At 46.8% G+C, this 23,952-nt stretch overlaps 1 protein-coding gene across 2 annotated transcripts; it reads left to right on the top strand.

The window, feature by feature from the left end:
• Positions 1–376: 376 nt before the first annotated feature.
• Positions 377–22,734, top strand: LOC146053837 (interferon alpha/beta receptor 2-like). Of its 2 annotated transcripts, none has more exons than XM_083168049.1 (8): positions 377–577; positions 6,642–6,723; positions 11,661–11,787; positions 12,927–13,093; positions 15,174–15,328; positions 18,317–18,479; positions 19,640–19,773; positions 21,806–22,734. In XM_083168049.1, exons 2-8 carry the CDS (start codon positions 6,678–6,680, stop codon positions 22,478–22,480), a joined length of 1,467 nt encoding a protein of 488 aa, XP_083024175.1. In that variant the 5' UTR covers positions 377–577; positions 6,642–6,677; the 3' UTR covers positions 22,481–22,734. The 2 variants fall into 2 exon arrangements, with proteins under 2 accessions (XP_083024175.1, XP_083024174.1); XM_083168048.1 differs by having other exon boundaries at positions 378–577; positions 12,924–13,093.
• The last annotated feature ends 1,218 nt before the right edge of the window (positions 22,735–23,952 follow it).

Genomic DNA, 23,952 nt, shown 5'->3' with positions numbered 1-23,952 from the left:
GCTGTGCATGTTCCCAGTCACATGCCTGCCTGTGACTCATCACTGGGAAATTCCCAGTATTAGGAGGAGGCCTGGCTGTGTGAGTGTGGGGAGGACACAATACCACAGCCTGCCTGTGTCACCATGTGTATAACTTATAAGACTTACATCCCTCTGACACACACACTGCCACTGGCTGCTGCCATAATTGGGCTGGCAGCAGTGGCACAGTCTCTGAGTGCACTGCAGTCAGTGTACTGGCAGCAGGGGGCGGGGAATAAATGTGTGTAATATCCGGCCATTCATGTCCATATTCAGCCATTCCTCCTCCTGCTCCATCCTCATTCGTCTGATCAGATGTCAGTGATTTCTTGCGTCCAATCAGAGTGCTTCATTTTCGCTATTGGCGGAGGAGAGAACTGAAAGTAACAACAGCTGCAGCAGCAGCAGCTCTGGCCGGGCTGGCACTGCAGTGAGTCCCTGTGTCTGGGTGATGGTGCCAGCCAGGTGCTGGATGCTTGGTGCCGGGTCCTGCCTATGGGCGACTCATCATTACCTCTAATCAGCCGGGACGGACCTGAGATCACCCACCAAGCAGGTAATTATCATCATCTTGTGTCATAAGGCTGCAGGCTCTTCTGGCACTTGTAGTTCAGCAGCTGGGGATGCACAGCTTCTTTAGTAAGACATAATCTGTTCTCATAAATTATATAGAGAGAGTGTGAGCTATGTGGATCCCCGCTTAGAGGGTCTCAAACCAGCCATAAATAGTCCTTTGATTCAGGGAAATCATTATATAACAAAGAAAAAAATGATATATATATTTTTTTTAATTCTGTTGAAAAAAGTTTTTTAATGCAAAATTCAAGAATTTATTTTAAATGATAAATGCATTCTACAATCTACCGCTGGGCGTAGACTATAAGGACACCATGTAAGCGAGCATGTAACTTTGGAATAATCTTGTATGTATGAGTTGTGAGCATCTGCATTGTGTGCCTATAAGAATAAAAATGTTGTTTATTAAATAAATTCCACTCCCTCTGTCATTCTGCATTGTACCCGGCCTATGGTGTTACGCAGGGCATTATTGTAAGCTATTTGCCCGATACCCTGCGGTTCTGGGGCACATTGTTCACACTGTTGCTGACATTGTGCTGTTTGCAAAAATATTCTCTTCCTCCTCCATTAAACTGAATCATTTCAGTATTAATCCTGTTATGGTCTTTACCAAGCATACAACTATGGTGGCCTAAGAACCACTATGCTTGTCTGTTTATAAACAATACATTTTGAAGTTGCTCCAATATAATGTATTTTATGTTAATATAATTTCTAAATCTACAAACATACTTCTGTAGAGACGCAAACATTTATATTCTGTGATAGATGTTGAAACATCAGCTGAACAGGAAATGGGGTTTGTTTTGATCCGCCCTGTGTTAAGCTGGGTACACGCTAGACCAGGTGTGGTCAAAACGTTCCTCGAGATCTTCCAACAGTCCACGTTCTCCCAATCACCCAGCTGGGGCACATCTGTAGTCCTTACTAACTGTCACATTCCCCAGATCACCTAGCTGGTACACAGCTGTAGTCATTACTAACTGTCACATTCCCCAGGTCACCTAGCTGGTGCACAGCTGTAGTCATTACTAACTGTCACATTTCCCAGATCACCTAGCTGGTGCACAGCTGTAGTCATTACTAACTGTCACATTCCCCAGATCACCTATCTGGTGCACAGCTGTAGTCATTACTAATGCTGGCCACACATCAGACCAACTTTCCTCCAACCATCCAACTAGTTGCTTGGAAGGAATAAAATTATGGTACTGGATGTGAGCAAATGTAATATTTACTTCAGAAATTTGCTCCCAAAATCTGGAAATGCACAAAAACTGTCGCTCGGACGTGGTACTGTAGTTGAACCTGTTTGATTTAAACAATTTTACTGAATGCTTTTGTCCATTTTCCTGGGTTTGTGAGCACATTTCTGATTGTCCTTTGCTCCCATCCATTACCATAGTTTTATTCCATCCAAGCAACTAGTTGGGAGGTTGGAGGAAAGTTGGTCTGATGTGTGGCCAGCATACCCGTCACATGTCCCAGATCACCTAGCTGGTACACAGCTGTAGTCATTACTAACTGTCACATTTCCCAGATCACCTAGCTGGTGCACATCTGTAGTCATTACTAACTGTCACATTCCCCAGATCACCTAGCTGGTGCACAGCTGTAGTCATTACTAACCGTCACATGTCCCAGATCACCCAGCTGGTGCACATCTGTAGTCATTACTAACTGTCACATTCCCCAGATCACCTAGCTGGTGCACAGCTGTAGTCATTACTAACTGTCACATTCCCCAGATCACCTAGCTGGTGCACAGCTGTAGTCATTACTAACCGTCACATGTCCCAGATCACCCAGCTGGTGCACATCTGTAGTCATTACTAACTGTCACATTCCCCAGATCACCTAGCTGGTGCACAGCTGTAGTCATTACTAACTGTCACATTCCCCAGATCACCTAGCTGGTGCACAGCTGTAGTCATTACTAAAGGTGTGTACACATTGGGGCGATTTTTGCGAATATCGCGGGCAATATGGTCGCTGAGCAACCATATTGCCGGCGATGGGAGTGTGCACTGGCGATATATCGCCGGGTGCGCGCTCCCGTTTTTTCCACTGTAGTGATCGCTGGTCGCAGGAACATGCTCCTGCGAACAGCTGATTTCCACTGCCAGGCTCCCCCGTCAGTTTCTTTTTCATAAGCGACCATCTCTGGTCGCTGATGCAAACAGGATACTGAGCAATATATCGCTCAGTGATATATCGCCGACCGATATATCACTCGTCGATATATCGCTGCCTTGTGTACGCACCTTAATTGTCACATTTCCCAGATCACCTAGCTGGTGCAAGCTGTAGTCATTACTAACTGTCACATTCCCCAGATCACCTAGCTGGTGCAAGCTGTAGTCATTACTAACTGTCACATTCCCCAGATCACCTAGCTGGTGCAAGCTGTAGTCATTACTAACTGTCACATTCCCCAGATCACCTAGCTGGTGCACAGCTGCAGTCATTACTAACTGTCACATTTTCAAACCCGCTGCATTCATTCCTACTATAGATCCACAGGTGGCCTGAGACACATGGACTGTTGGTTTGGCCACCCCTACTCTAGACAATATGTCCCCCAATTGCACAGATCAGTGACATATTGGGTACAGCATCTAGTTATATGCGCACTCCAATGGATTGCAAAGCAGCAGGGTCGAGGGGGGAATGTGGCTAGTGATGACATGCTGCACCATGTCAGGTGGCTTTCCCATGGCGCCAAGTGTGCATTGACTTGCCGCATGTCAAATTCCGTTGGCAGGCTGGGTACACATCGCCTAGTGTGTACCCAGCCATTGCTTCCCCTATAATGTCTAGATATGTACACGGACCATCATGTTTTGGATTTGGATTTATTTATTTTTTTTTCAATTTTTGAAAACCGCTAAAATCATGTAATTTGGACCCGCTTTGGTTCCTAGAATATTATGAACATCAATAACATTAATTTCCAGCAATTTGCAAACTATTTTTGCCCACTCCAATGGCACCTGCTACATTTCTGACGTGCAATCCAAAACATGAAATTTGGATTTAAAATCCAAGATCTGATGCTATGGCAAGATCCAAATCCAGGACTTGGTTTGACTCAGAGCTCTTAAATTTGTGTGGGTTTGGATTTTTTTTTTTTTTTTTTTTAAATCAAACCGCATTATCTCTAATAATGTAGGGCAAGAGTTTATCTGGAAAATACTCACGCACCCTGCTATATATTTGGAAGAATCTATCCCACTTTTGGGATACCATCAGTAGATCGACATACATAAAATAGGTTGACATGGCACATTCCTCCTTGGATCACATCCTCTTGACTATCGCCAGGGCAGTAGAGGGTGCTTACAAGTGTCCGTCCGTCAGGCCTGATTCGGACGCATTTGTGTGCGGGTGCAAATGGCGAGATTTTGTATACAGCACATGCACAGATAGTGGCACACATTTGTGCGTTTGTCTGTCCTATTCTGCGTTGGGTAGGTCTTGGCTGGATCTGTCTTTCAGGGTGAGAACATTGCAGTTGCATGGAAGTGTCGTGTGTTGAGCGAGTGTGCTGGTGAGTTGTGGGTGCGGGAATCCTGCTTCTGACAGCTCTCTTGAACATAATAATTAAGGTTGCAGCGGTTGCCTTAAAATCAATGGGTGGACGCACAAACCCGCGCATTAGCCCTATGGATTATTGCATTATCATAAGGTAGTAAATCTGGCTGCCGCAACTACAGCAACTTTACATGCAAAGGAAACTGAGCCTCGTAATCTATTCCTTGTCCCTAAAATATTTGCACCTGGTAATGATTCCTTAAAGTACCCAAACCATTGTATGCAGGTTGGTCATTTAGCCTCTGGGAGTAAAGAGCCCCCATACCCGTTGGTTGTGTCTAGATCCACTTAAATTCTGTGACAAGGATGTGAAGGAGGAAGTTGCAGTTATTTTTATTTATTAAGTTTCTTTATCTAGCGCACACATATTCCGCAGCGCTGTACAGAGGATATTTGAACCTTCACATCAGTCCCTGCCCCAGTGGAGCTTACAATCTATATTCCCTACCACATGTACACACACACAGACATTCTAGGGTTAATTTTTGTTGGGAGCCAATTAGCCTAACAGTATATTTTTGGAATATGGGAGGAAACCGGAGTACCCGGAGGAAACCCACGCAAGCACGGGGAGACTATACAAACTCCGCACAGTTAGGCCATGGTGGGAATCGAACCCATGACCTCGGGGCTGTGAGGCAGTAATGCTAACCATTACACCGTCCGAGTTGCCCTCACAGCGGTTATTTTTAATTTTATCGCTAACTTCCGTAGGTTTAGGTTATTGCATTTTATCGCACCCTCACGGGCTCGCTTCGATCGCTACACTATTATATTCCCCCTCCAGGTATACGTGGACCCAGGCATGATGGGAAACGCCACAATACTGAAATGGTGCTAGCCGCAACCATACCCATTATGTAGGGACCGCTGCAGCTACAGCTTAATTAATGTTATTGCTTTTAAAGCCCTGGCCGGGGGCAGCGTGTATGTGGAGAAGGTGTTCTTCTGCTACGTAGCACCCCAATAGCAGCATGCAACCGTGCAACAGAAGACGCAGTCTGCAGGGGTTATCATGTTTTACCGTGCACCACAAAGCATCTTAAAAAGTCCCTGCCAGTCTCTATAGCTTGAGAAAGTTCTCAGTGGAAGTAAGGTGTCTTTGGTTTCACATCCTCTGTGCCACAATGCAATGCCTTTCTATGAAGCCTCAAATATATTCAGTGTGATCCTCTCTGTTCTGTATTTATGTGTATGGCTGAACATGGTTTTTTTATGTTGTTCATATTAGATCTATCTGTGTTTAATTGTAGAGACCAGCAGCTGCCACAATCCGTTCAGTTCCTCTTTCCTGCCTGAGGTTTTGCTGTCTGCTCTGGTGATTCTAGCACACTCTGGTCTGTATCTCATTGCAAAGATACAGACCAGAGTGTTCTAGAAGCACCAGAGCATTAAGGGTCTAATTTGAGGTCGTTCGCTGCTTAACGAGCGGGTTGAGGGCGTCTGCCAAAGGCGTTCACACAGCGGCCCTGCACATGGGTATATTCTCCGATATGCATGTGCAAAGCCGCACCATGAGGCTGAGTCAACGTGAATTAGGCCCTAAGCGACACCCAGGTAGGAAAGATTGCAGGGTGCTAGAATAATACTATATAGATAATCTTAATAACTGTGTATCTTAATATTTTTAGCTAAATTCAATTTTCAAAAGTCAGTGTGATCTTGATGCCAATGCCGGTAACTTGTCAATTCTGGTGGTTACTATAGGGCCCAGTTATTATTATTTATTTTATTTATTACCAGTTATATATATAGCGCCTACATATTCCGCAGCGCTGTATAGAGAATATTTGAACATTCACATCAGTCCCTGCCCCAGAGGAGCTTACAATCTATATTCCCTACCACATGTACACGCGCACACAGACATTCTAGGGTTAATTGTGTTGGGAGCCAATTAACCTGCCAGTATATTTTTGGATTGTGGGAGGAAACCGGAGTACCCGGAGGAAACCCACGCAAGTACGGGGAGAATATACAAACTCCACACAGTTAGGGCCATGGTGGGAATCGAACCCATGACCTCAGTGTTATTGTGGTTGGACAGTGACCTCACATTGGCCCTTATTCTGGTACACTCGCAAAGGCAAATTCCTTCTCAAATGGACAAAACCATGTGCACTGCAGGTGGGGCAGATGTAACTTGTGCAGAGAGAGTTAGATTTGGGTGGGGTTTAACTTCAAAGTGAGAACTATATTGCAGTGTAAAAATAAAGCAGTTAGTATTTTTCCTGCACAGAAACAAAATAACTCGCCCAAATAATTCTCTCTGCTCAAGTTACATCTGCCCCCCCTGCAGTGCACATGGTTTTGTCCGTTTGAGAAGGAATTTGCGAGTAAACCAGAATAAGGGCCCTTGTTGTGGTGATTGGCACCTACTTGACACCACCTCTATAGTTAATACATCACTTCTCAGTGTGAGCTTTGTTGACATTTTTTATTCTCAGGTTTATGTCCGTGAACCGGAAAATGTGGCATCTGATATGACGGGGCTGCGAGCTATCCTGTGCACCTACCATGCTTTGCTGGGTATGTTTTTTTTTTTTTTTAAACTGCTTCCCCCGTGTGTTTTATTTTTAAAATCTACAAGAATCCGTCTAGCTGCCAGCCTTTGTGGTGGGCCTTACATTTCCTCCGCACATTACGGCGGATGGATTTTTGTAGGGTTTGACCTTACCTGCTGAATCAAGTTTACATAAAACTGCTGTGATAGAACATTTTGCAAGTTCCTGTTGAGTGGTGCAACACCCCCACCCCCCCGCATCTCATAGAGCTTAGTCTTCTATTGTCTGACATTAGGTTACAGCGGTATCTGTAGTTTACATAGTTTCATCAGAAAAGAGGAACCAGGTCCGTCGGGTCTGTCCTGTTTTTTGTTGTGTATTTTTCCTGTGTGTGCTTTCTGGTTATGTTTTTTTCCCATATTATTGCAAAAAGGTGATGTTGCAATTGGGGCAATCAGAATGCCTCCACAGCGATGGGCCGATCCAGCATCCGCATATTGGGACTGATTTATTTTTGTAAGTAAAGGAAAAAAAGCAAGGAGCTGGGCACACCTTGCTGCACCGCAGGCAGGGTAGATGCAACGTGCAGACACATTTTAGATTTGAGTAAGTTACATTGTTTCAGTGCAGGGTAAATAGTGGCTGCTTTTGCATGTAGCCCGCGAATGTTAGGCTGCCTTAATATTACACAGCAATTTAAATTACTGTTTGAACACACCCCACCCAGATGTAATCTCTCTGGACATGTGACATCTGCCCCACCTGCAGTGCAAAGTGATTTGCCCAGTTGCCTTTTTTGCTGTACTTACAAACTTGAGTCAGGCCACTGCCCCTGTTTCTGAATCGGTCCTAATAAGTGCAAATACATTTTTTCCCTAGCTGTGGTTTCTCGTTTCACATTCTGTGTTACCCCCTAATTTCTATATTTCATGTTTACCCAAACGCCAATAAATCTGTGCAGATGTATCAATATTTGGGGGTGGATATTTGTAACCAATAATCCAGGTCGGAGCGGGTGTCATCGCAGTATGCAATATTTGCTACTGTAATTATGGGACTGATTCAGTCCTTTGCACACCGGTCCGAATTCGGCCCCTGTCCGGTGGCAGAGCTACTTCACATGCTACATTTTCGGTAATGCGCATTTGCAGTGCCTGGCTGCTGGCGCCTCGGGAAATTTCTCACTTGCCAAGGCGCACTCAGCCTGAACCAGGGAGTGCCCAGCAGAACACATGCATTCCTTTGCCTGCTAGGGAGGAGCGCATGACGTTGGCGCTCACCCCGAACTCGCTTAAATCCGTGCAGCTGCCAAGTGACTCCTGGGTCATGTGGCATCTGCAAAACGCCTAATCCTACACAAAATGGAGCGATAGCTCTTATTTGGTGGTAATAAGGAGAACCTCTCTCCACTAGAGGCTATGGACTGCTGTCCTGTCACACAATGTTCTGGGCCCAAGGCTGGTGGGGGCTATTTCTCTTATTCGGGGTCTAAACTTACCATTTGGGCCACTATACTCCAGGATTGGTACTTACTCATCTTTGCGGCCAGCGCTTGCGCTACGGAACTTGCATAGCGTACAGCGGACCGCAAGGGTTGTTTTCGGGGTCCACGCCACCCTCCTTTGCCAAGAAATTTTATTTTTCTCAACCCTTAATTTTTAATTTTTTTTTTTTTTAAGAGTTTTATCAAATTATTTCCCCCGCCCTTCATCCAAAGAGTATCTCCAGATACCAGACTTGTGATACATTACTTCCAGCACGATCTCTCCTCCCACCCTGCCTCTGCTGCCCCCACCCCCATCATCCTTCCCCTCTAAATATCCTACTCCTTCCGCCTCACTAAAGACAAACTAGTCCACTCCCTCATCTTATCCTCTCTCCCATCTACACAAAGTGGGAGAAAAGTACTCTCGTTTTTTTGGTATTTTTTTCCCCTCTCTCTCCCCACTGGCTGACCTTGTTCTCACTGATGACTCTCAACTGACATCTTTCCCTCACCTATTAAAAAAAAAACCAACAACCTCGACCCTTCATCACCCACTAGCTATCGCCTCATTTCTCTTATCTCCAAACGACTGAAATGGCTCGTTTACAGCCGTCTCACCAGCTACCATTCTCACAACTCAATCCTTGATCCCCCTACAATCTGGCTTTCGCTCACTACACACCAATGAGACCGCACAGGTGACAGTCACCAATAACCTGCTTTCAGCCAAATGCAGAGGCCACTTCACTCTGCTTATCCTTCTGGACCTCTCTGTTGCCTTCACCACTGTGGATCACCCTCTCCTCCTCCTCTCCGAACTCCAAAACATTGACCACGCTGGCACTGTCCTTGACAACAGTTCCTTCTGTGGGATCTGCCTCTGGCACCAACACTATCCTTCCTTTCTTCCTCCCCTTCTCCCTCCCTCATGACACACAACTCTACCTCTACTCTCCAGATCGTTCCCCCCACTTTCAGCTCCAGATCGTTCCCCCACTTTCAGCTGTCTCTCCGCCATCTCCTCCTGGATGCCTGAGCTCTTTCTGAAGCTCAACATGGACAACACTGAACTCATTATCTTTCCCCCAGCCAGAGTAACACCAACTGCTAATATCTCCATCACTGTTGACATCATCATCATCTGCCCCATTCTCCAACTCCGCTGCCTTGGTGTCACTCTTGACTCCTCCCTCTCCTTTGAACCCCACATCCAAGCTCTAGCGCAATCCTGTCGGTTCCAGATACGCAAAATTGCTCACATCAGGCCATTTCTCTCCCAGAGGGCAACTAAACTTCTCATCCATTCACTGGCCATCTCACGGCTCGACTACTACAATGTTCTCCTCACTCGCTACCATCTTTCTTCCCTCCAATGTGTCCTCATCTCCGCGGCTAGGCTTATCTTCCTCTCCTGCCTCTCCACTTCTGCCACTCCCCTTCTTCAAACTCCTCACCCTCACATACAAGGCCCTCTCTAATGCCACTGCTCAATACATCAACCTCCTCTCCCTTCATACTTCCTCCCGCGCTCTACGGCCAGCAGATGTCCATCACCTTTCCTCTACCCTGATCACTGGTTCCCATGCTCAAGTTCAAGATTTTGGCCATGCTGCAGCCCTTCAGTGGAACACGCTCCTCTCTTCACACTTTACTTACAGCTCTCTCCTATCCCTGTGTAGTGTACTGTGGTGCTCTTTGTTACCTGTACTCAATTTTGTTATTTACTGTAATGTTAAGTTCTGTCTCCCTGTACTATAGTATTGTATGCCCTTGGTACGGTGCTGCAAGACACATATGGAGCCGCATTTGATGTGGACAGCTATAGATGGGACTATTACCTGACCTGTGACGCATAAGATGAGGACTGCTATAGATGGGACTATTACCTGACCTGTGACGCATTAGATGAGGACGGCTATAGATTGGACTATTACCTGACCTGTGACGCATTAGATGAGGACGGCTATAGATGGGACTATTACCTGACCTGTGACGCATTAGATGAGGACAGCTATAGATGGGACTATTACCTGACCTGTGACGCATTAGATGAGGATGGCTATAGATGGGACTATTACCTGACCTGTGACGCATAAGATGAGGACGGCTATAGATGGGACTATTACCTGACCTGTGACGCATTAGATGAGGACGGCTATAGATGGGACTATTACCTGACCTGTGATGCTACAGATGGGGCTATTACCTGTCCTGGGACGCATTAGATGAGGACGGCTATAGATGGGACTATTACCTGACCTGTGACGCATTAGATGAGGACGGCTATAGATGGGACTATTACCTGACCTGTGACGCATTAGATGAGGATTGCTATAGATGGGACTATTACCTGACCTGTGACGCATTAGATGAGGACGGCTATAGATGGGACTATTACCTGACCTGTGATGCTACAGATGGGACTATTACCTGACCTGGGACGCATTAGATGAGGACGGCTATAGATGGGACTATTACCTGACCTGGGACGCATTAGATGAGGACGGCTATAGATGGGACTATTACCTGACCTGTGACGCATTAGATGAGGACAGCTATAGATGGGACTATTACCTGACCTGGGACGCATTAGATGTGGACGGCTATAGATGGGACTATTACCTGACCTGTGACGCATTAGATGAGGACGGCTATAGATGGGACTATTACCTGACCTGTGACGCATTAGATGAGGATGGCTATTGATGGGACTATTACCTGACCTGTGACGCATTAGATGAGGACAGCTATAGATGGGACTATTACCTGACCTGTGACGCATTAGATGAGGACGGCTATAGATGGGACTATTACCTGACCTGTGACGCATTAGATGAGGATGGCTATAGATGGGACTATTACCTGACCTGGGACGCATTAGATGTGGACGGCTATAGATGGGACTATTACCTGACCTGTGACGCATTAGATGAGGACGGCTATAGATGGGACTATTACCTGACCTGGGACGCATTAGATGTGGACGGCTATAGATGGGACTATTACCTGACCTGTGACGCATTAGATGAGGATGGCTATAGATGGGACTATTACCTGACCTGTGACGCATTAGATGAGGACGGCTATAGATGGGACTATTACCTGACCTGTGACGCATTAGATGAGGACAGCTATAGATGGGACTATTACCTGACCGGTGACTCATTAGCTAAGGATGGCTATAGATGGGACTATTACCTGACCTGTGACGCATTAGATGAGGACGGCTATAGATGGGACTATTACCTGACCTGTGACACTATAGATGGGACTATTACCTGACCTGTGACGCTATAGATGGGACTATTACCTGACCTGTGACGCTATAGATGGGACTATTACCTGACCTGTGATGCTACAGATGGGACTACTACCTGACCTGTGACGCTATAGATGGGACTATTACCTGACCTGTGACGCTACAGATGGGACTATTACCTGACCTGTGATTCTTTGTGTCTTTTTCTTTTGTACAGTTTCAGCCGTTCTGCAGCCTCCAGAGAACATCAAACTATTATCTGAGAATTTTAAGCATATCTTGACCTGGGACGACCCAAACAATGTGTCCGCCGTATACTACAGTGTGGAATACCGTGAAAACCAGTATGTGTGCAAGGGAAACCAGAACTATCGTGTGCACGTGATACCTGAACCCTTACTGTCCTGATTGTTACTATAGACAAAAGTTTGTTATTATATTTAATGCAGTACAAGCGAGCAGGCTTCCCAATATTCTTATATAGGGTTTGTGGGGATATTTCACTTATCCCGTGTGGCCTATGGACCTCATTCAGAGATGGATGAAAGTTCAATGCTGCATGAAATTTAGCCTCAGCCCCTTCAGTGGAGTTTTTTTTTGTTTTTTTTTTAGGGAGTGCTCCCCACTGGGCTAGTTTTTTCTGGGGAGCGCTCCCTAAAAAAAAACCACCACTGTGTCCCCGGGTCCGGACGGCGGCGCTGATCTTTGTAATAGCCGCTGCCTGACCCTGCGCCGGCTATGTGCGGCACTGATCTCAGCACTCAGCGCAGCGGTGCTGCCCGGCAATAGGGAGCGCAGGCAGTGGCACGAGAATTATCCTGGTTTGCCATTCTGCGCACTGGAGCAAACCCTGGAAAATTCTCGGGAGTACCAGGGAAGGGGTTAAACTTCCGTACGATCTTTAGTAGGGGCATGCAGGAGACGTTTTTAGCAGAAGAGACAGCTCCCGGCACTGAGATCCAGCTTGCAATGTTCCAGCTAAAGGTGGCCATACATCTACAGATCGATTGTCAGATCTGGCTGGGTGAAACAAATAATATCTGAATGACAGTTTTTGGCAGTTTTCCAGCATTTCAAAGCAATTGGTCATTTTCTCTCATCCATTACCAGGATTTTGTTCCAAGCAGCCCGATCTGACAATCGATCTGTAGATGTATGTCCAGCTTAAGTAAGCTTGCTCAACTGGCCATTGGCCAACGGAAGCAGGTGCTGCGCGGCCAGGATTGGCTCTCCCAGGACACTCCCCTGTTTGCAGGAATGCAATGCTCTCTTCATCCCCTTCCCACCCCTTTAACTCCACTGCCTGTCAATCAGACTTAGGGGTGAATGTCCCATTGGTCTGACCTGTGGGGTTCCTGGCCAGTCCGACTTTAAGTGCTAGTGCTATAAGCTGCCATCTGTAATAACACTTGGGTAGGTGGCACGTGACCAGCGCTTGGTGGAACGGTTCTCATTGACGTGTGTCTCTTGTCTTCGTCAGCAGTCATTTTGTTGTCTCTGAAAGCTGCTCCACTATTACATCCCGGAGCTGTGACCTGACCAAGGACTTCACAGACTTACATGGACGTTATGCAGTGACGGTCACTATCTTCGCAAATCAGAGTTCTTCAAAGAGCAATCTATCCGAAATGTTCGGTCCAATAAGTAACAGTAAGTGTAACCAGTCGTCCTTCCCAGGGGCAGCACGGTTCAAATTCAGCTAGGGGAGAAACGCCAACTGCCAGTGAGTCCGTTTGGAGTGGCACTGGGTGTGGCTCCTCTATTTGAATTTTAGCAACCAATCAGATTCTGTCTATGATTTCTTTATTGCATTCTATAAAATGATTGGTTGCTATGGACAACATCAGCTCTGCACATTTTTAGAAACTTCAGTAACTATACCCCTCTAGTTTCTTGTTTCGCTCCAGGGGCCCGATCGCTGGGCTGCGAGATTCCGCAGCCCATCGTTCAGGTAAATGCCGCCTCACTGCCGTTTCCTCCGAATCCCCCCCCCCCCCCCCCAATCCCTGCCCGCTGCCCGTGTGCACGGCTGCGAATGGGGATGCGGTCATTTGGTCTACTGCATTATGGTCGACAGTCATTAGGTCGAATCCATTAGGTCGACATGCTAAAAGGTCGACATGACTCTAGGTCGACATGGGAAAAGGTCGACATGATTCTAGTTCGAAAGGTCATTAGTTCGACAAGCTCATTAGTTCGACATGGTCTATGTCGACATTCACAAGGTCGACATGGAGTTTTTCACTGTTTTTTTTAGCCAACATGTGCCGACAGGCGGTATTTCATGCCCTACCATCCACTAGGGCGTGGTGGGAGAATAAAATAGTGGGCCGAGCGTACCGAGGCACCGTGCCCGACGCATTGCGAGGGGATGCAGTGCACTTTAAACTGTGTCCATGTCGACTGTGTTGACATTCAGGTAAAAAAACAGTGAAAAACCCCATGTCGACCTTGTGAATGTCGACATAGACAATGTCGAACTAATGACCTTGTCGAACTAATGACCTGTCGAACTAATGACCTTTCGACCTAGAATCATGTCGACCTTTTCCCATGTCGACCTAGAGTCATGTCGACCTTTTAGCATGTCGACCTAATGGATTCGACCTAATGACTTTCGACCATAATGCAATAGACCAAATGATCCCAACCCCTGCGAATGCCATCGCAGCCGTGCGCATGAGGGGAAAACCATTCAAAACTACTTGCCATCGAATGGTGTTCTCCTCTCGTTGCAGCGCCAAGTAAGTCCTGACTTAAACGATGGCTGCGGGGAGAAGGAGGTGTCTGATGACTTCAGCAGCCCTCCCAACGTCAGGGGAATGCCTGTGTTTACTGGGACACTCCCGGAAAACTCTGTGTTTCCTCCTGCAGAGGTTCAATCACCGTGTGCGGACTGCAACGTCTATACACCGCAGGCTGCCCCCGCACGGAGAGCCCCCGCATCCGGAAGTGGCTGGGTGGAAAATGCAGTTTAATGTTGATAAATGTAAAGTAATTCATTATGGGAACAAAAATGAACAAGCTACTTATAGGCTAAATGGAGTTATTATAGAGAATTCTGCTGTAGAGAAGGACTTGGGGGTCATCATAGATGGAAAACTGGGTAACAGTGCAGCAGCAAAAGCAAACCGGACACTGGCATGCATTCAAAGGGGAATGGATTCAAGGGATGCCAATGTTATAGTGCCTACAAGGCTTTGATGAGACCACACTTAGAATACTGTGTTCAGTTCTGGGCACCGCACCTTAAAAAGGACATAAATGAATTGGAACGGGTACAGAGAAGGGCGACTAAGCTAGTAAAAGGTCTCAAATCATTAAACTACAAAGATAACCAGTCTGAATATGTTATCACTGGAGAAACGGAGGCTGAGAGGTGATGTGATTAGTATGTTCACATACAGGATGGGGAATCATATGGAACTGGGAGATGATTGGTCACTAACAGGCCTATACTTAGGACAAGCGGGCCTGTACTGAGGCTCGGGGAAAATAAATTCTATGACTAAGTTCCAAGTCAGATAGGTTGAACTCAATGGACTAACGTCTTTTTTCAGCCTTAATTACTAAGTTACTACGTTACTATGCATACTGCAGTCCTCTGATAATCTGCAGGCCCTGGGTTTCTATTACTATGGATAGGACAGCACATATGAAGGGATGAGAGTGAGTGTTGCTTCTCGCTGATGACACATGTGTGATCGATGATTTACATCTTCCTTTTCAGCCATTCTGGGTCCGCCAATAGTGGATGTTACTCCTTGTGATCGTTGTATCAAAGTCTCCATCCAACCCCCGGTGTCTTATCTGTGGAATAAAACAGCACAGAAAAATGTCTACCCCATTCTGGACTACACAATTCAGCTGAAGAACGCATCACAGGTAAGGAGAGTGCAATCCCATGTACAAGCTCTCCCCTAGTCCGTTATCTATCTGACCCACCCATCCCGTTCCTTGTGGTGGGATCAAAGGTTAATTAGAGGCCTGTCAGTTGTCCAGCCTACTCACTGAGACAAGTGTGTGTGTGTGTGTGTGTGTGTGTGTGTGTGTGTGTATTTTTTTGGGGTGAGGGGGGCAGAGCTGGATTAAGGCTCTGGAGGGCCCGGGGTACTTAAATGCCGGCAGTCAGAATACCAACAGGTCAGCATTAGGCTGGGGGCAAGGTTCGGTTTACGCTTAGGCTGTGGGGGAGGAAAAGCTTAGGGCTAGGCCCATGAAGGCTAACCTATGACACCCATGTCACTCGTGACACGCATCTGACCAACCCCGGAAGTGTGCAAGTGAAGCGACTAAGCCAGCGCACGTGCTGCGCCACCGCCTGGAAGGGGACAGAGGGGGCGTCGCCTGTCTGCTGAAGGGAGCAGAGCTAGCTCCCGCTCTAGTCCACCCCCGCTGCTGTAGTCGGGCCTGTGCTGCTCCCGCTCTAGTCCCGTCGTCCAACCCCCCCCCCCCTCATATTTATAATGGGCACCACAGTGTGTGGCATATGTATAATGGGCATCACGGTGTGGGGCATATGTATAATGGGCATCACGGTGTGTGGCATATGTATAACAGGCATCATGGTGTGTTATATGTATATTGGGCATCACGGTGTGTGGCATATGTATAATGGGCACCACGATGTGTGGCATATGTATAATGGGCATCACGGTGTGTGGCATATGTATAATGGGCATCACGGTGTGTGGCATATGTATAATGGGCACCACGGTGTGGCATATGTATAATGGGCACCACGGTGTGTGGCAAATGTATAATGGGCACCACGGTGTGTGGCAAATGTATAATGGGCACCACGGTGTGTGGCAAATGTATAATGGGCATCACGGTGTGTGGCATATGTATAATGGAGCATCACGGTGTGTGGCATATGTATAATGGAGCATCACGGTGTGTGGCATATGTATAATGGAGCATCACGGTGTGGCATATGTATAATGGAGCATCACGGTGTGTGGCATATGTATAATGGAGCATCACGGTGTGTGGCATATGTATAATGGGCACCACGATGTGTGGCATATGTATAATGGGCATCATGGTGTGGGGCATATGTAGAATGGAGTATCACGGCGTGTGGCATATGTATAATGGGATAATGGGCACCATGGTGTGTGGCATATGTATTATGGCTGCAAATATCACCAAATTATTGATCTTTCTTGAAGTGACTCACGACTTGAGGAAGGCTGCACTTTTTTAGGATTTTCGACACACCAAGCTGAAAAGGTGCCATCACTGGGCTAGGCTGTGAGGAGGAGGGTTAGGCACTTAGAAGGGGGGTTCAGGTCAGGCTGTGGGGTACAAAAGATAAGGTTAGGTACTAGTGAGGAGTGTTGGGGTTAGGATATAGGAAGGGAGGGATAGGAATTCCCTGCATCAGGATGCTAGTGTCGGGATTCTGACTGCCGGCATCTCCACCATCAGTCACCCATATGTATTCCATAAATATATATACAATGGTCGGAATGAGAAAATTTGAAGTGGGTGGTGTGGTGGAAATACTATTGCCGGGAAAGGGGCACATTCTAAAATGACAGGGGTGGTGAGGCAGACCAGGAGACTACATGGACAGCCACTTACACACAGATGCAGAAAATGACACGCAGATGTTAATACTCAGATTTTAACATATGGACACACAGATGCTGAAAAAAAAAGGCATTGACACACTGATGATGATACACTGACAGACGTTGACACACGGATGCTGATATACTAAGGCAAACTACTGGCAAACACCGAGACATGAATGCTGATACGCAGACAGATGTTGACACACTGATGCTAACACTGATACAGTGACACTGGCACATTGACACTGATGCGGATAGTCAGACACGAACACACAGACAGATGTTGACACACGGACAGACACCTACCCTACTTACATAACCTTTTTATACACTTTCCTCACTTACGTACCCACTACATCTGCTTACCCTAGGAGGGTGCAATGTAGAGCTTCAGCAGGGACAGGATTTAGGCAATTTCTTCAGAGCAGAGCCAAGTGTACCCCGAATATCTTCGTCGCCGGTACTCAATTCTGATGGAACCATAAAAAGTGCATAAGATCCCGCTTTTTTACTGCTTCATGCATTTTATCCCCACGATGTACATTGATCTAATGAATTGGAGTCCTTTTCTCTTCTCTACAACAGCGAAGCGCCCTCACATGACCAGCTGCACTGGCTGTGCAGCCTAACTGGAAAACCAGGTGCAGGTCAGCCATATTACGGGTCGCAGTGGCTGCGTGTGACGTCACACAGCTAACCGCAGCCCCTCCCCCTGAGCGGTCCGGACAAGAGAATGCGGTTTAAGCACATGCGCTCCCTACTGTGCGGAAATAGACTAATACTGCTTTCTGCACATCGGCAGGGATCTCTGAATCGGGCCCTCCCTTAGCCATGTAACCCGTGTTCTGCTCCCTTGTCTCCATCTTGTCCCCCTCTCGTATACGTATCGGATCACCAAGTACTGACCTAATTGTCAGACTCTGCTCCTACCTTCAGGGAGCTTCCCCTGTCCTTATCCTGTGGCAGGGATAGTCCCTCCAGCTGCTGTGGAACTACACATCCCAGCATTCCCTACCGTGGATTTTCTTATGAGGGCATTGTAGTGAATGCGGCCGGTTAGGCTGGGATGTGTAGTTCCACAACAGCTGAAGTGCCTCTTGATGAAAACTGTTCTGTGAAATTTGCTTTATGTATTTTATTTAAGATTCTGGATTGTATTTTTGTCCTGTAAATCTGGTGGTGCCTTAGAAATAAAAGATAATAACAATACAATTGTTTGATCATTTAAAAAAAAACTGTACTTTTTGTAAAGTGACCTCCTTGATGATAATTTTTAACTTTTTCCTGGCAGGTTGTCGACATTGAGGTAAAGTTTGGTGAAGAAAACCACACGATTATCCCAAATCTGCTGCCCGGAACCAATTACTGTGTGTCAGTAGATGTGTCTACCATTTTAAACCTCAGGCATTCTATCCCGTCTGCACTGAAATGTGTTATACCAGACCATTCTGAAGGTAAGTGTGGCCTCTCAGCCACTGCTGCCATAATACATTGTAGCTGTGGGCCCCATCCTAGGGGTGTCCTTTCCGCGTATGTACCACTGCAGTGACCCACCTGTCCCGGTATGTGCCTAATTCTTGTACCGAGAATAGTTATATCTGAGCGGCGCCTAGTTGGAAAAGTGACATAGCGGTAGACTCAGTTAGCGTCGGATCCATTTGTCATAATGGATCCGACACTACCTATTCAATGAGGCCAAATCCGACTGTCGGATTTGGCTGCTGCTGCTCACCCAGCCGGTGCTGGGACCGGGTGAACAACGGGACCACGGCGGCGTGACGGCGGTCAAAGGGCACCGGGTGATCTACACCCGGCCTCAGGGCGGGACCATGTGAGTGAAGGGTGGACGGAGCCGGGTGAGAGGCTGCTGCTCACCCGATGCCGTCTTCTCTGTCTCGTCTCCTCAATCTGGCTTTTTTTAAATCTGATTGAGATTGTCGGAAACGGGGCCGATTTGGCTGGATTTCCGACAAAAGCAGGCAAATTGGCAAGTATTCCGCTAATCCACCTCGTTTCTGACAGAACATTTCGACCTGTCGGAAAAAAAATAGCCCTAATTGAATAGGTCGGAACCCCCTCCAACCGAAATCAGTCGGAAGCTGCAGTCTTTCCGTCAAGATGGCAGTTTCAACTCTAATTGAATACCGCCCATAGTAGGGCTTTCACCAACCATGTGGCCTATGGTGTATCTGAAAAAGGTTCATAAGCCCTTCTCCAAGGGCAGATCGCTTAAGGGCAGTACCGATGGTGTAATGGTTAAGCATTACCGCCTCACAGCACCGAGGTCATGGTTTTGATTCCCACCAACTGTGCAGAGTTTGAATATTCTCCCCGTGCTTGCGTGGGTTTCCTCCGGGTACTCCGGTTTTCTCCCACACTCCAAAAATATATTTGGTTCCCAACAAAATTAACCCTAGAATGTCTGCGTGTGCATGTACATATAGAATATAGATTGTAAGCTCCACTGGGGCAGGGACTGATGTGAATGTTAAAATATTCTCTGTAAAGCGCTGCGGTATATGTGTGCGCTATATAAGAAACTGGTAATAAATATGTTAAGATGATAAAAAAAATGTATGTGTGTATAATGCAAATGTTTTGTTTATCATTACAGAGAGTAATACACTCCTCATAGTAGGCATTGTGGTCTCTGCTGTCATCCTATTGGTCGTTTTGTTGCTTACCTTATTTGGACTCGACCAAGTCGGATATATCTCCATGGCGAAGAATTACTTTCCAAAATTCCTGGTATGCATGCTTTCCTTTTCTCATGTATTTTTAGTTTTTTTACTGCTTTGGGATTAATTCGATTAGCCGGGATTAATTATTGTGGATTTATTAATCTTCCGGGGCTATTCAATTCTAGCCCACAGGCTGCAGTAACCTGGATTTCTACAGACATCCGTTTTAAATGTCCTGGTCTTGTGTGCCACGATAACTTATAGCTCCAGGAACTCCTCCCAGACTCAAATGGGTTAACACGCTGAAGCGAGTAATGTACTGTGCAAGGAAAAGGAGCCGCAATTGAATAGCCAAGGCATAAAACACGAGACCCCCACCCTTTTTCACGGCGCAGTAAATTACCGCTGCTAGTTGAACCCGCCCCTTTGTGTCCCCACACAATATTATATTGATATGTCTGTAAACTGGGAGCCTGCCGGTCTCCTCTGATGTCCACAATGATGGGCTAGTTATGATCTGTCTGTAGCAGTTATTGTGTAGGTGACTCCATCCAGTAGTGTAACGCGTGATTGCTCAGACTCTCCTGGTGCTCTTACCTCATTATTGGGGAATCCAGAGATAAGGCTGTTTGCAGTTGTAGAACTCGCTAGTTATTTCCCCTTGAAGCCTGTGGCCTTGGAGTGCAGTGTGTGTGTGTGTGGGGGGGGGGGGATGCATTCCGTTCTTAACAATGGTGCCTACACATAGGGTCATTTCAGGGCATTTTCTAAGCTGACCTATTTTCACCAGATTGCTTAGAAAATGCCCCTACATCGCTCCGTGCGTAGGGGCCATAGAGGTAGCGATAACGATGCGTGGCCCCCGCGTCTCTATCACCCGGCAAATAATATTCGGCATGCTGGATAAATCTTGTCAGATCGCCAGTCAGGGCCAGCGGTCTCACCGGAGAACACTCCGTAGGGGGTGCGGCCTACAGATGGAGCCGCACACATTATTGAATCCCCACGCGCGACATGTTGATTGGCACTCGCCAAGTGTGTGCATCTAGGTGCCGATTCAGACTCGTTCATTCAGGGCTGAATTTGGCCCCGTGTTTGCTGGTGGGGGGAGCTTAACGGCTTTGTCGAGTTTCACAGTTGCCGAGCTGTTTGTACCAAGCAGGGAGGGCCGGGGGGGGTGATAGAAGGGGACCAGCATTTTGTGTGTGTCCCCATACACACACACACTGGCCATTCCCCAGGACACGCAGGCGTGGCAATGCCTGCTTGAGGCGGGTGTCTGCCATCACATGACGTCAGCGCCCGCCCCCTTTTCGGCGAACTGCAGCCGGTATAAAAGTCAGTTTAGACTGAATTTTTTTACCAAAGGGGGGGGGGAGAATGATTCGAGGATGTGCGATCAACGAATGATTTTCTATCCCGTTCGGCCACATGCGAGGGGAGGTCTGAATCAGGCCCCTATTTCGGTCTCGTGGTTCGTAGAAGCGCATTGAGCGGCAATAGCGCAGCTAGCGATTCTGCTGGGTGACATTGGCGCAACAAACTAGCAAGAGAGGCTGTGGAGCAGCGACGATGAGCGCGGCTATATATATATATATATATCCAGACCAGGAGCTTGAGGGACTTTCTCAGTCTCCTGGAATAGAATTCCCGCCCCCCTTCTTTCCCCACCATCCGCTTCCCCTGCAAGCCCCCACAGTTTGCTTTCTGGTACTGGAAGAAGGCCACAGAACATCTGTTGGTGCCACTAGGCAGGAAGCAGGACCGTAGACAGCACTGGCTGCCAGCCAATTGGAGATTCCAGGCCAGCAGATAATCAGGAGGGGCCGCTTCTAAATTCCTTCCGGTCCACGAGCTACGATTGGCTCGTGACAGGCTCCAAATCCAAAATGCATTAGGCAGTTCAGCTTCCTGCCATTATACACCTATGTCGCCCTCTTGTGGTTCAGGCCCGGTACTCCTCAGTCTACCCGAAGCCGTCGGTATAAATATTTCTTACTTTATGACCATAGTGGAGGGTGGACAAGCCTGACGTTATGTGATCTTGGTGTGTGTATCATGGTGTGTCTCTAACAGAACCCATTTTCTTTATCTTCAAGAAATCCATCCCGGCATCAGTAAGTGTATTAAGTGGAAGCAATGAATCTAGTTCACCAATATACATTGACCCCGTGGAGATCATGGAGGTGAAGGACATTGTGGACACTGAAGCATCCTGTGGAGAAGGCTACGCAAGCAGACATAAGCTACTGACGAATTCTCTAATCAGTGACACGAGTGGCACAACCAGTAGCGGTCAGCTACCCTCGTCTATGTCTTCATCTGAAGAGTCCAGTGGACCACCTGGTGACTCTTCTGAAGAAGACACTTCTAGGCAGCTTCCAGCAGGACTGGGCGTCTCTGCAGTATCAGAAGGCAGCTCATCTTCCAATGCACATTTGCAAGTGAATACGCCGAGTAAGACTTCAAGCTCCCTGTTCAACAACAGTGGTGTTTTCGACATCAATTTAAACTCTGTATCCATTGCTGATCCGGAGGATGCATGGACAGGCTTCGAAGGGGCTCTAAAGGCGGAGCCAGTGGTTTTAATGAGCCCCCACCAAGCTGGAAGTCTGTTGGACACAGATAATTGCGGAGATCTCCCCTGTGTAATCATCGTTGATGAACTAAGAGCACCCGCCTACGAGGGTGCAAGCAGTGAGGAAGAGGAGGAGGACAGTAACGCAAATGACGGTTATGATGAACACGTTCCCTCTGGCTACATGAGGAGATGACTGGGACATTGTGTAGTATGTTTACTGGTCCTTACTGGTAGGGGTTTTTTTTTAACAAGAAGCTATAGGGTCATCCTATATTATCAGGTCAATACATAACCTCTGTTTTTATATACAACCACATGTTTACAATAATGGAACCATTTTTATTCTTCTTCACCAATTATGATGTTACAGTACAACCATATTCTAACCTGTTTTTTACCACTTGTTATTCTCCACCGTTATTTTAAAGCAAAACCATTTCAAATCTAGAGCTGGCTTATGCGCAGGTTTCTTCCAACCCTCTAGCCGCCCCATTTGTATTGGTTTGTAGGTGTTTTATTCTTTCTGTGCCCTGTATTCATTCGGTCACAGGCTAGGCCAGGCACGGATTCAGAGGGGGGGCGAATGGGGCGATCGTCCCCCCCCTAAGCAATAAAACACCTACTGTCAGCCAGGACAAACAAACACTCTCTGAAGTCCTGCTACCTCCCTCCCTCCCTCTCCCTGGCCGGCTGCTAGCGTTTGTCAGTGGAGTGAGCTCCCAGACGCAGGTCACATTAGATGCCTCTACTGCAATGAATCAACATAATTTGTTGATTGAGGCTGCTTTTATCTCGTCAGCATCTCCAGTCCACAGTGCTGATAAGAGGCCCAGGAACTCTACCAGCAAGGTCACAATACTTTGCATAACACTAAAGGTGCCCACACACTAGAAAGATCTGCGATCGTGAGATGTGCACATAAATTAGCCTTAAAATCTTTTTTTTGTCCTGGACAAAAGATTTCAGGCAAGCGCACATGTACCAAATATTTTTCTTGAGATCCCGTGTGCTCCTGTGGATCTTTTGTTAAATCTTCTGATCTTTTGTGCAGCACGTAAGATCAGAAGATTCAGCTAAAGATCCACAGGAGCACGCATCGAACCAAAATCGGCCGATTTTCGACCGATTATCGGTAAACATCGGACGATATATCGTAAATCGGCCCAAAAATCGTTCTAGTGTGTGGGCACCTTAAAACGGCTTCAACATCCCGTCATACACATAATGCTTTTGACATTTTTACCATTGAAAAAAGGTATGGAATCTGAATTGAATATAAAACATTCTCCTGCATACTTTGAACTGATGGGTGCAGGGCAGAGAGCTTGAGTGTTGTGTCCCTGGCACAGATATACAGATAAGCTGTAGCAGCGGTGGTCAGTAGGGGTTAATGTGTCTGCAATGCAGTGTTACACTGGCTTCCATGGACATTTTTTGAGTAACAGCCTTTTTTTTTTTTTCAATAAATAAATAACTGGGAAAGAAGGGAAGAAGTCCCCTGTAACCTAAAGGGACAGATTATTCAATTAGTATCCGTGTTTACAATATATTTATTGTTGTGACAGAGGAGTCAATGGAAATGGGAGGAGTCAAGACTGAGAAGGGGAGGAGTTGGGATGAGGGGAGGGTCAAGATTAAACAGTAAAACCAACCCTACCTAGAAGA

Source organism: Crinia signifera, unplaced genomic scaffold (genome assembly GCF_055691185.1).
Source record: "Crinia signifera unplaced genomic scaffold, ASM5569118v1 HAP2_SCAFFOLD_218, whole genome shotgun sequence".
In the NCBI taxonomy this organism is placed as follows: Eukaryota; Metazoa; Chordata; class Amphibia; order Anura; family Myobatrachidae; genus Crinia; species Crinia signifera.
The sequence above is the reverse complement of the archived record's forward strand: the minus strand, read 5'-3'. Positions and strand labels throughout refer to the sequence as shown.